This window comes from Anopheles funestus, chromosome 2RL (assembly GCF_943734845.2).
Source record: "Anopheles funestus chromosome 2RL, idAnoFuneDA-416_04, whole genome shotgun sequence".
Lineage (NCBI taxonomy): Eukaryota > Metazoa > Arthropoda > Insecta > Diptera > Culicidae > Anopheles > Anopheles funestus.
The window spans coordinates 96,420,168-96,432,394 of NC_064598.1; the positions used below are offsets into that span (position 1 = coordinate 96,420,168).

Here is a 12,227-nt window from a genome sequence, read left to right on the forward strand (position 1 = left end):
AAGCATACTACAAAAAAAAACACAGATGCACACAGTCCCCATTGCTCCATGTGGTCTGGTTTTGTGTTTGTAAACACTGACCAAAAACACCTTTCCGCCCAACGTTTCATCGTGGACGCTGATTTCCGCGCAAAGCCACAAACCCCGGTGCTGGTGGTTCCGGTGCTGGTGCAAATCCATCGCCCATCCGGTTTGAGGTTTTCTGGAGCTAGGTCTGATCTGTTCTGGTCATGTTGTGCATGCGCAGGTGGGAGATTAATTTTACAAAATTTACAAACGGGTAACCAACCGGAAAGCAGAAAGGTTATTGCTTAGTGACGGTGTTTCAACCACTAAATCAAGCTGCTAACGACTGGTCTTTCTCTCTACTCTCCGTCTCTCGGTTCGGGTTGAGCTGTACAAACATTGTATAAACGAGGCCCCACATATGTGGAACATTGGGTGCTCGGACATTAAGGCAAACATTAGCCCTGCAAGAATCCTTCAGATACAAGCGATCGATAGTCAATCTACCTTCCCTTTTGACTTTAATCAAACACATTTCGTGTACGAAGTTGTAAAAACCGTTCGATAAATTAGCTCACCCAGAAGTAGCCCGATAAACCCTAAACTAATCTCCTTTCTTTTTGGGGGATGAAGAAAATAACAACAAATAAACCCATCAGCTTCCAAAAATACAAGGGTCATCCTTTGTACGTGCAGCACGTTGATGGTAAGCGGTGTAAAGGTCACTCACATCAAAGACACTTTTGGGGCGAGGATTTTTGCCAAAAAAAGAGGGCGAGAAAACTGTGCTAAAACCGACAAAAAGGTGGCACACAACTTTTGCACAAAACTTTTAATTGAATCCAACACCGAAAGCGTCCCAAATGCCGTGGACAGTGGCAGCATATGCCCAGGAAAGGTGAAATAATCCAAATAGACCAAGAGACGTCCAAGGATAACCGGAGAGCCGGGGTACGGGAACGAAACCAGTTGAACACCCAGTTGGCCCCCAAATCCATCCCAAACATGAGCACATTTGCAATACGCATTGAAAGCAGGGCCTTTCGCATTCACTTCCCGGAAGTTTATAATCGCTCAGCGCAATATTACAGTAATATCCAATGAGATTGCAGTCGCGTGTCGTAAAAACAATATTGAAGGAAATTATAGCACAAGGTACTTTAGACTGTTTAAGTTCTGATAAAAGGCTTTTTGGGCGATTTGAGAAACACCAAAAAAGGAATTTGAAATTATCCATTTTCAATGTCAAATGTATTTATTTATCCCGAGCTAAATTACTAAACGCCGATCGAACGATTGCAATATCAACTGCTACGATTGGGAAATTGAATGACGACCTTGTGGAATCAATCCGAAAACCCCTGTTACGCCATTTAAGTTGGTGAATTGTTGAGTTGAAGTTGATCCTGTTGAACAACAGTACGATTATGTGGAAAGAACTTTTCATAGCTACCATTTACTTCTATGTTGTTCGGTCAGCAAAATGATTTCATTTTTTTTGTGTGTCCTTTTGTAATGAATAAAATAGACTCGTACTAGTGTTTCGTGTATCTTTCTAAAACAAGTTTATGAAGCTCTCTCTCTCCAACTTGACAACAAATCTTGCGGTTCCAGTCCCCAAATCACGTGACAATTTAAACTTGTCTGATCGTATTAAAGTTAAACAGAAATTTATCTTCCCCAGACAATTACGGCCATTTGGTAGGTCGTCTACATAACAAATCAAATTAAAACCTGTATAAAATTGTGCCCAAACGATACACGTGACAGTTTCGAGTGGCATGGCATTCGACCAACGGTTCTGCTTCATATGAGATTTTCAGACAAATGAAAATCGAGAAACAACTAATATCTTCACTTTTATAACATGATTAGAAAACTTCAGTTCGCCCCTGTCGGAACCACCCAGAAGAAGAAAATTCTCATAACCTTTACATGCCGGTAAACATGTTAGAGGCTACATACAAAAAAAAAACATTTTCTCCCGTGTTGTGGCTGATGTTGAGACTGCGCCGTGTAAGCTGTGCATTTGCTCGTTTCATAATGCTTTAACCTTTAACCGTGTATGTGGAAGGAATGTAATGATAATAAAACGAATGAAACAATATTTGCCGTTTTGTGTTTATATCTTTTTGGATTTACATCTCGAAATGGTTCACTTGTCATACGGGGTACGATAGCTCTTTATAATGTTACGCTGTAAACCGCAACCCTAGCTAAACCTTCATCAAGAGAAAAGGCTTTCCTATTTAAATAAAAAGGAAGATATCTTATCAAATCTTCACCCAAAAACAATATTCCCCTCACCAACTCGTCCTGCTTTCGTTTCGGAAATGAAACGACCTGGAAAAAGCTTGCCCAGTCCAGACAAAATCACAATCCCAAAGCTTGCAATCGACCATAACGGGTTGATTAATTGGGCTTCGCCACTCTTCCGGAACATGGGCGAGAAATCAGCGAACACACAGCAACGAATAAATGGCAAATAATTGAACGACCTTTTGTCGAGCCGGATAAAAAGCGTCAACATTTCCATCCGGTACCGCGATATTGGATATGACAATGAACCAATGCAAACCGAATCCGTCGGCATCCGTCCAGTGCGGGTACATTTTTCCACACCGACCACACCACATCCGGAACATTCTCCGGTTCACTTTGTGCTCGGTACGCGCTGGCGTCCTGCCGGGACAGATCCTTCCCGAAGGGGCAGATGTTAAATGTTGGTCCTGGAGGAACAAAATAAATCTACGAATGCACCCAAAAACACCCAAACCGACCCTGAGAGGTTGATTCTTCGAAAGATTTTCAAGGTTTGGAATGTCATGGTGTGGAAGATGGCGCGGCAGAAGAAAACACCCTTGTGTAACTGGAGTCAGCCGTAGGCAGAAATACAACCAGCATCCTATGTACACACACACACATACACACTAGCGAGATACCCATCTTCAGCATCTCCAGCTGGTGTCTGACACGGATTCTTCGGGTCTTCGGTCCTCTTTCGTTCCATTCTTCTTTGTGATTCGCTCTAACATCAACATATGCACGGTGTGTGTGTATATCCACATGAGAAGCAGAACAACTTTGATTTCGTTAGGTAAATTGTCTTGGAAAGTAAACTCCATCCGGACACCAAAAAACCCCCGTCGACGTGTGCCGGTAGTAAGTTAGGGCGACATCAAATCTCACGTCATGTCCCACACACACGCAAGGGACACGGGAAAAAAGGCACATACCGGGTACCCGGTAAGTTCGCTGTAAAAACGTCACCACCAGATACTTTTGTCCGGAAAATGCCAAAAACTTCGGGGCAAATAAATATGTATATACAGGTTCATACAAAATTCACGCTCCGCAACATAATGCTCTTACGTGTGGACGACACGCGGCAACGCAGATTATGCTCGAAAGCCCACAGAAAGTCGCATAAATACGCAAGGAGAGCGAAAATCCGACTAGCTCGTTTCGCATTGGTAAGCAAATTTTTATACATTTATCTTAGTCTCGGGAGACCGCTTACTTATCGCAGTCCTGTTCCTTCGGCCTAGCGTAGTCCCGAGAAAGCCGCTAGTGCTCCGAGTTCCGGCATGATGCTGGATGCTTGAAATAGCCACCACACACAACTTAGCAGCATCTTAGCGCCATAATGAGAATTAATTTGTTTATGTGCTCGATTGTTTTCATTCCAGCCTGGCTCGTTCGGTTGCGCTGCTGTGGCCAACTTCACACTTAGACGAGATCACACAGGACGCGACGACACAGCACAAGGACGTCAAATGCAAGTTAGTTTTGTTTGCCTCCTTTTTTGTGCTCTGACCGGTGAGCGGATGGAAGGTGTACAATGCAATTTGTTTTGCCAGTGCCACTACTGCTAGGTGGAACTTGTTCCAGCAGCGCGTAGGTTGACACTTGTGCGCCCTTGTTGGTGACCGCATTTTCCACTTGTACAGCTTGTCGGGCGTTTGGAATGCACCGATTGTACAGCTCGACCAGCGTGTGCCAACACCGTATGCACTCCGAAATGGTGGTGTTCACTTGATAGCGATATCAAAATGGAGTGAGGTCAAGGAAAATGGGTTTTGGTGGGGTGAAGGTGAGGAACACGTGGGAATGTCAAATTACTGTTACTTGATAAATGAGCTCATTTGTGCAAGTTGCATACCGGGAAGGGGTTGCCAACTCGCACCTGCAAATGCCTCAACATGGTTATGAACATTTGCATAGCATAACTAAAAAAAGATAAAGAAATTCTTCAAGGGTTTTTGCTTCAACCAACTCATCATTACAAGCAGCTGTAAGGTTCCAACGAGGAATGGTTTCATTTCAGTAAAAGACAAAACATCAATTAATAAACACGCAATTTATTCAAACCAACCAACCGGTTGGAGCCGACTATTTGTGCTTTCGAATAAAACCCCCCAAAAAATAAATAGATGTGGATACATTTATCCATCCCTACCCAGGCACGGTTGTAAGAATCGTAAACATCTTAACCAACTTCAGGCTGCGCTCTTCCTTCACTCGGCACAGCAGCTTAAAAATCAATTAGTACGATTATCGCTTTGCATCGCGGCCAGTGTGAATGATTTATAAACTCAATTTCCAAAAACCCCCCGAATAACCGGATCCATCCGTCCTTCAGACGACCGGGCAAAACTGGGAAAATCAAACAATCACCTCCTTTCGCCCTAATGAAAATCCGTTTTCGTCTTCCACGCCACAGACGGAGCGAGAGATCGTCTAAACTCGGTGGAAAGAAATTTCGGCTCGGTTTTGCGAATGCTCCCGTCCATTACTCTTTTTTCTTACTGTGCGAGGAAGAGAAATGAAGGGATACGATGAAGGATTATTAACATTGAAATGATTTATCTAACTCTTTTCCAAGTCGCCCCATTACGGTCCTCCATCGTAAAGTAGTCTTGAGGAAACCAAAATAAAATGGTATATTTGTGTAAAGATTGTAAGAACGTTAAGTTGTGACATTGACACAGAACGACACACCTTTTTAAACCTTTCTCTAAGCACATTTACGTGGACTCGTAAAAATAGGCTTTTAGGTATGTTTTTGGAGCAAAAGAAGGTTTGCTTCACAGTTGCAATTTCCGCCCTTTTCCGGTTGGCGTTCCAGTGCCGACGATCTCTACCGGGTGCTATCGCACAATGCCACAGGAATGGATATAGATGGACAAATAAAATCTAACTACGAAGAATGTACATTTTCAAATCGATTCATTGAATAATAAATGATCTAAATGGTAATGAAACTAAATTAATTATTTTTACATTATTTGATGTGTCCTGTATTATGTCTGGTATCAAACCAAAGAACATGAGCTGAATTTTGTAACAATTACATGGTAAAAATCTTCAAAAATTCGAAGCTATTTGACACAATAAATCAAATGTTCAAATGCTTGTTCTACACTTTCCCACCGTATGAGTGTGAGTGTCCGCGTCGATGATTATTAACTTTTCACCAGCCGGGCGATTCAGCCAGAGAACATCCTGTTTCCGGTACCGGATGCTCTATTACTGTCACGCTGCCACACTGCACGGACTGGTAACTAGCCACAAATCATTCTTCGTCGCGAGTCAATAGATGAATGGTGGCACAAAGTTTCTGTTCTGTTTGCCCATCCATCCCGGCGTACAGTTCCGTTGGCACGCGATGGTAAATTCGATTTGGCACTTGTTTGGTACATGCAGTCAATCGTGTAGCACACGACAAACTCCACTACGCAAGAACGCTCCTGGTACAGCGGATGGTAAATATTTGTATCGACCGCCTGAAGCCGGCAGCAGCGTAGTACATGCCAGTGTAGTGCGAAAGCATCCCCATGCTCACGAAAATACACACTGTTGCATATTGAGATTCGCGTACGATGACTCCCTCCTGCCCGAACGATAGGAAAGTGAAGTCGGGTCGATGTATGAGATGGGAGGAAGTGTGTTGAATTTATGCCAGAACGCGCATAAATCGTATGACACTTTGGCATCACTACACGAAATGGAACGGTTTCGAACTCGCGATGAAAATTATTCTCATGACGGCACGAGCGTCCCGTGAAGGGTAACTGTGTGCAACAGTGGGATGAAAGTGAAGGCATTCTATCATCATCCCCATACCGAGCAAGAGCTGTGGATAGATTATCGAAAAATCCAATCAACTTAAACCAAGGTACCGAATGTAGCGGGAGCTACATTAATATCGCACAATAACGCCGGGAAGAAGAAGCTCTTTAAATATTAAATTAATTTCCCCGCAGGTCTTACAAACTGCTACTTGCAATTTAGAATGGCCTTTCATTCACCTCTGCGAACCGGAAGCGTATTTCACATTTCTATCAGCTTGCCCCCAGGACAAAAAGGAACCGCACGAATCGGTTGTCCGAACGTGCCTTTCCGAATGGGAAATAAATTTCGCACCCCAAGAAAAAAAGCCTCAATAGCCCTTTTTGCCATGCGGATGAAATAATTAGATTCCGGTCACAAACGTGAACGGGATTTTCACGAGGTTGGAAGATTGGCGAGGAAGAAAGGGGTGTTCAGAAAAACCGAAGTGACGAATGTGTTCGCCACTCACCGTTCTGGAACACTAGACGGAGGCTTTTGGTCTAAGGTCAGCGACAGAGCGTTGCTGCAAAAGAAAAAAAAAACCCCACACGGAAGGCTTTCTCAGTCGGCAGTATTCGTTATGTTCGGTGCTATCGATTTTCTCATCCTTCTGCTTTCCGGGGTTTTGGTTTCACCGTAGTACCCTGACCACACAGCGACCACCCGTTCCGGCGGACACACTTTGTCCGCTCTGGCTGCCGTTGTCTGTTCGGTCGGATTTGGACAACTGCATTGGCAAGTGCGGACAAGACCCGTACATTGCAGTAACCGCTTCGACGTGCAGTACCGGGAACACTGAGCTGGAAGCTTTGTTATTTCAAGCCGAAAATAAACCTCCAACCAGACGGATGCATTTTCGTGAAAAAGAGCCATGAAAACTGAGCTACACGGAAGTGTCCATGCGCCCTTGGAACTGAAACCCGCTTCTGTCAGTCGGAAACTTAAACACACACTGCTTGGAGACAAGCAGTTTAAAATCAGCTTTACGCTTTGTGCGACAGGGTTGCGCTGGGAAGAATGAGGCAAAGTCGTTGCAGAAAGCAACCGAGATAAACGTGATGGTTCGGAGTCGCTAAAGTCACACCACGTAATGGCGTTGGTTCGAAACATGACGGACGGAAGGCGTAAAAAAGGGCCACAATCCCGTTACACCGTCGAAGCACATTAATTCAATTAGTGACGGTCCTGCAGCGATATGGGAACGGAAGCTATCCGGTTGGGATATGTTGTTTTTTTTCCCCGCTTCTCCAACTCTCCAAACTATGGCCAAGTTTCACTGGTATGGGTTGAATGTGAGCGAATTGGTAAGTTTTTGTCTGTCGCTTCTTTAGCATTTTTAAAAAATACGACCCGTCCTCCCACCCCGGTTAGGGTTCGCGTGCGGAACGTAAAGTTCACGCTTCAGGTGACGGACTACGGCGGGTGTTACGGAACCATATCGGTTTTACTCCAGCGGCAGACAGCGTAAAGGGAGCGTACGAGGCCACTGAACTACCTCTTGCTTCCCGGCAAGGGAAGCTTCTGTACCAGCGAGTGATAAAAAAAACGACTTCAACAGTGAAACTTTGTCTCACCCCAAAAGTTCTTCATCATCTCTCTCTGGGGAAACGTTTGATGTGCTTAACTCTGGACAAAAAGTGTACCAAGATTAGGTGTTTTTTTTAATCTTTTTTTGTACCTTTGTTAAGAAGCACAACCAAACGTTTTTGTTAGTGATGTTACCTGAGCTTTTTTTTGTTGGTGCGTTTGTGTACTCAGGAAAGGTAGAATATGTATTTCAGCATGCCACGTTGTGCGATGGGTAGTTTAAACAGGGTAAAGCACATTTACCTTCGCCTTAGCACCGTGGCCAAAGTTATTCAAACTGACAGCTAAATCCATTTTCTACCCACCTCTACACACGCGTTACACATCGACAAACAACGCCCTCGAACAAGTTCTATACAGTCGGTATCGTGCGCATCTTATTCGTACAGCATATGTCTATAAAGAGCATGGTCTGTCCGAATGCTTACCCCAAAAGCAATTGGAACTTTACCAAAAAACTACGTAAATTCTTCCAACGGTTGTGCTGCGCTACCTTTAAGCTCTAGAGCTCAACCTACCCCAAAAAAAACACTGCCTGTCCGGTCGATCGTCCAACGTTCGATCCAGAAGGTAGACAGTAACGTAAACGACCAGTCTCGTCTCGTTCCAGTTGGACGCTATCCAGTACGAGAAGGGTTTCCATTGCGGTTAGTTCAACGGTAGGACGAAATGGGTAAGCGCCAGATGTTGTGTATGCGGTTCTGTGCTGGCACATGGCTTCACAGTGAAAGCGACCAAAACAAAACACACATTATCGTTTGTTTTTATTTGTTTCGTTGGATTCTAGAGGAATTCATCAGGAAGCCAGCATCGATTGAGGATGATCCGACATTCCTCGTTTTATGGTATTCAAGGTATTGCGCATTGTGTTACGGGGGGATTGTTTTTTTTGTATAGTTGCTCCATAAACTTGTTCGATTATGATCCGGAATCGTAAACTTTTCGAAGCTTCGTAACCTTTTTGTTGTGGGTATTTTGTGGGCTAAACTTGCTGACTACACACCAGCAACATTGGAGAAACCTATTAAAGGAATTCTTGGCCTTCCTTACATTACATTTATTACCTTCAATAAACACTTTCCTAACAAAAAAAACTCCAAACGATACGAACACGCTAAGGAACACCAAAACAAATGGACCATTTTTATCACAAACGTACACCACGCTCGCGGACAACTTCATTCCAAAAACACTATTGGGTAACCTTTGAGGAACGCACACTTCTGCTGTCCCATGGAACCGAGGTCCAGCAAAACCAAACAAACGTTATCAAACTCAGACTCAGGCAATCCCAGATAGTGCAACGTGCATTGTTCACACAGACCAGGAATGCATCCCGAAATACGTTACACCATAAGGCACCTGTGTTGTGGACGAAGCTGCTTTCAAACAAATTCTCCCTGGAAGCTAAAATTATCACCGAGAGTGACTGTACTCTGGCATTTTTTTTAGGCTCTTACATTCACCGAGTAGATCATTACGGTTGTCGTACACAAACCGGCATAACAATAGCAGGAACGACATAACGACATCGAGAACCGATGGAAAGGAATTTCGAGGATGCGAGGATCGCTCTCATCATGAAAAGGGCTTTCCGGTTCCATCTTCATCGCACTATCTTTCCTAGCCACACGCTTCCTGTCACACTTTCTACCTTATATAAACGACCTGGAAAAAAAGAACGACCTACAGGCTGGGAACAAAGAAAGAAAAACCTTGCTACATACCATTCTTCGTATTGTATGGGACGTAGAAATAGGAACATTCCATTCGTCCGATTTGAGCGAAGAAAAAAAACCGCTCTGAAACTAATCATCACCGAGTAGAAAGTGACAGTAAGAGCAATTCTCTACCCAACGAGATACCTATTTTGTGTTTTATGCTGCCTTCTTATAGTCCCGATCCGAGTTCGTTTCCAAAAAAGGACATCAGTTTATTGGGTTGCCGTTGATTTAACGATATGGAAACATTTCTAACCTAACTAGTAACGCTAGCACGCAATAGTATAATGTCTATTGGGACACACCACAGTCCATTCGATTCCGTTCACATTTCGATGATTTATTACTTCTTTACCGTAGACGAGATTGTGACCCATCGTATCCCCAAATTTCCGTTAACACACACACACACACACATCATCCCTTTAATTTACAAGCTCTGATCGAGACGCGTACTGACGAAGAAACACAGAAACCGCTTAAGGAAGAGACTCACCAGAACGTTACGTTGGTTTTCCTTGTCCAACAGGAACTCCATGCTTTTGTGGGGTCTTCCGGGACCATCGCCGTTACCGGGTTGCCGGTGATGGTGATGGTGATGATCCTTGATACCGTTCGTTGGACGCTGGTCAGGATCGTGTACCTGGAGTTGATGATGGCCGTGCGGCGTACCGGTCGGCGGTTGCTGCAGGTGCTGCTGTTGCTGTTGCTGCTGCAGGTGATGATAGCCACGATAGTGTTGGCCACCGCCGAGCTCCATCAGCGAGCGTGTCTTGCCCGAGATGATGGTCTCGTGCGTGTCCAGGTTGGTCTCGATGAGACCGATCTTCTGCTCACTACCCATGATGCTGCCGCGGTTCACTAAACGTCCGTCCCCGCCCGCACCGTAATAGTACTCGTCCTCGTCGCCGTATCCTTCGATGCTTAGCGTGTCAGCGGCGCCACCGTGGTAGGAACCGTAAGAACCGTTGGCCGCGTACTGATGCTGCGATGGGCTACGGCGCTGGTAGTAGGACGATGACATCGTCGCCGTCGTCGTGGTCGAGTCGAGTTCGTCCTGTTCGGTTTCCCTCGGTGGCGTCGACGAGGCTCGCTGCGCATGTGCGTGCTTTAGCGAGGCTGGAGAGGTGCTGGAACGCTTCGCACACACACCGACGACGCGCGGTGGCTGCTTCGGTAGCGGTGGCTTGGAGCTCAACACGTGGTTCCCTGTGCCACCCCGTCCCGGTTCGCCTACCACACCACCGGTTCCACCGTCACCGTTCAGTGCTGTGCTTGAATCCGATCGGTAGTAACCGGTACCGCCACCGGGTCGCGTCACCGCTATTTCACAATCGTCCGGTTCGTCCTCGGCACCGGTGAAGCTGTCATCGACCGTCACACCGGCCGCACTGATCTGGCGCTGCAAATAGGACGGCGGTTCGTCCGGCCTGTGGTTCTGTTTGCGTGGATCCTTCAGCGGAATGTAGATGAAATCGGCCGATGCACTATCATTCGCACTTGCGGAGCTCGATCCACCACGGCCGACCTTCGCACTTATATTGTTATTATTGTTTACCGCGGACAGTGCGGTAAAGCTCGATGATTCCTTCAGCACACCAACCGCACCGGTGGCACCTTTCTTTGATTTGTTGCGGAACGAAAACCGAAAGCCGGACGAAATGCGCGATAGGAAGGTTTTGCCCTTCTTTTCTGCTTTGCCATTTTTGAAGTTCTTTATCAGACTGCTGTTGTTCGTATACTGGTTCGGCATTGTCGCTGCCGACCCAACCTTGCCCTGCACGTGCTCACCACTGTTCACTAAAAGCATCTGCTCACCGGCGATAAGATTTCTGCTCGCCATTGCACCATTACTGTTGCCACCATTTCTACGCTCTTCTGCCACCAGCACTACACCAGCACCATTCGTATCACTCATTCTGATCCGGCTTGCATGTCCGGCACTAGATAAATCACCACCGTACGATAGATCACTAGAGGTCATCGTTACACCAGCACCATTTGCACCGTTCAGCTGCATCATCTCGGTACGATCGTTCGCAATCAGCGTTGTTGGATGCTGCACATAACCGTCCTCTTCTCGGATCATCGCATACAATTCACCTTCACTCTGTAAACGAAAATAGAAGAATGCTTTCAGTTGCGTTCACTGCTTTTAAGTGATAGTAGAAGCACCAAATATTTAAATTAAGTTAAATTTAACGTTTATATTTCTATTCTTTTCTGCTCTTTACGGGCTCTGTGCGCGAAACGCGACCGAACCTCACACCGAACCGCTTTGTCGACTTACCGGACACAAAATAAAGAGACAATTGCGGATCGCGTAAGCATGCTGTGTCGGAATGATGCCGTCGGAACTGTCGGAAACTGATCGTGAACATTCGAAAGAGACTAAGAGAGAGCGAGAGAGTAGCAAAACGGTTTCCTATTCTTTCCTACATTGTTTTCGCTCTTTTATTTCAGAAAAGTTTACTTGTCTCCCTCTCGCAACGAGATCGATCGCTCTCATCGCGTGCAAAATGGAGAGAATTTAATTTTACAACTGCATTTTTTCTCTCAGTATGCACTTCAATGTTCCTATTTTGTTTCTCTCTCCTGTAAACGATCATGTATGTCGACTGAATTGGCTGTATATCCACTTATGTCGACTTTCGATCTTGCATTACAAACGAATCATGTTTATTGTAATGATGTAATGATTAAAAACGTGATTTCAAATGCTGTTTAACGCGGTAATTGTGTTTAAAATAGTTTCAATCTTCAAAACAAATTATCAAAAGTCAATAAAACTTGTAATGT

The 12,227-nt window shown here is 45.1% G+C and overlaps 1 protein-coding gene across 13 annotated transcripts in view; it reads right to left on the reverse strand.

Annotated features, from left to right (window-relative positions):
* Positions 1 to 12,227, reverse strand: part of LOC125763345 (uncharacterized) — a 97,676-nt gene that overhangs the window by 52,895 nt on the left and 32,554 nt on the right. For 11 of the 13 annotated variants that reach the window (XR_007418341.1, XM_049426372.1, XM_049426375.1 and 8 more), the window contains exon 5: positions 9,925 to 11,538. Coding sequence is in view for 12 of the 13 variants with exons in the window: in XM_049426372.1 (XP_049282329.1) it covers positions 9,925 to 11,538 (1,614 nt within the window). In the remaining variant the exon portion in view is untranslated. Of the gene's footprint in view, positions 1 to 9,924; positions 11,539 to 11,662; positions 11,834 to 12,227 lie in introns of those variants that run through there. The other 2 variants (XM_049426382.1, XM_049426381.1) reach the window with 2 other exon arrangements.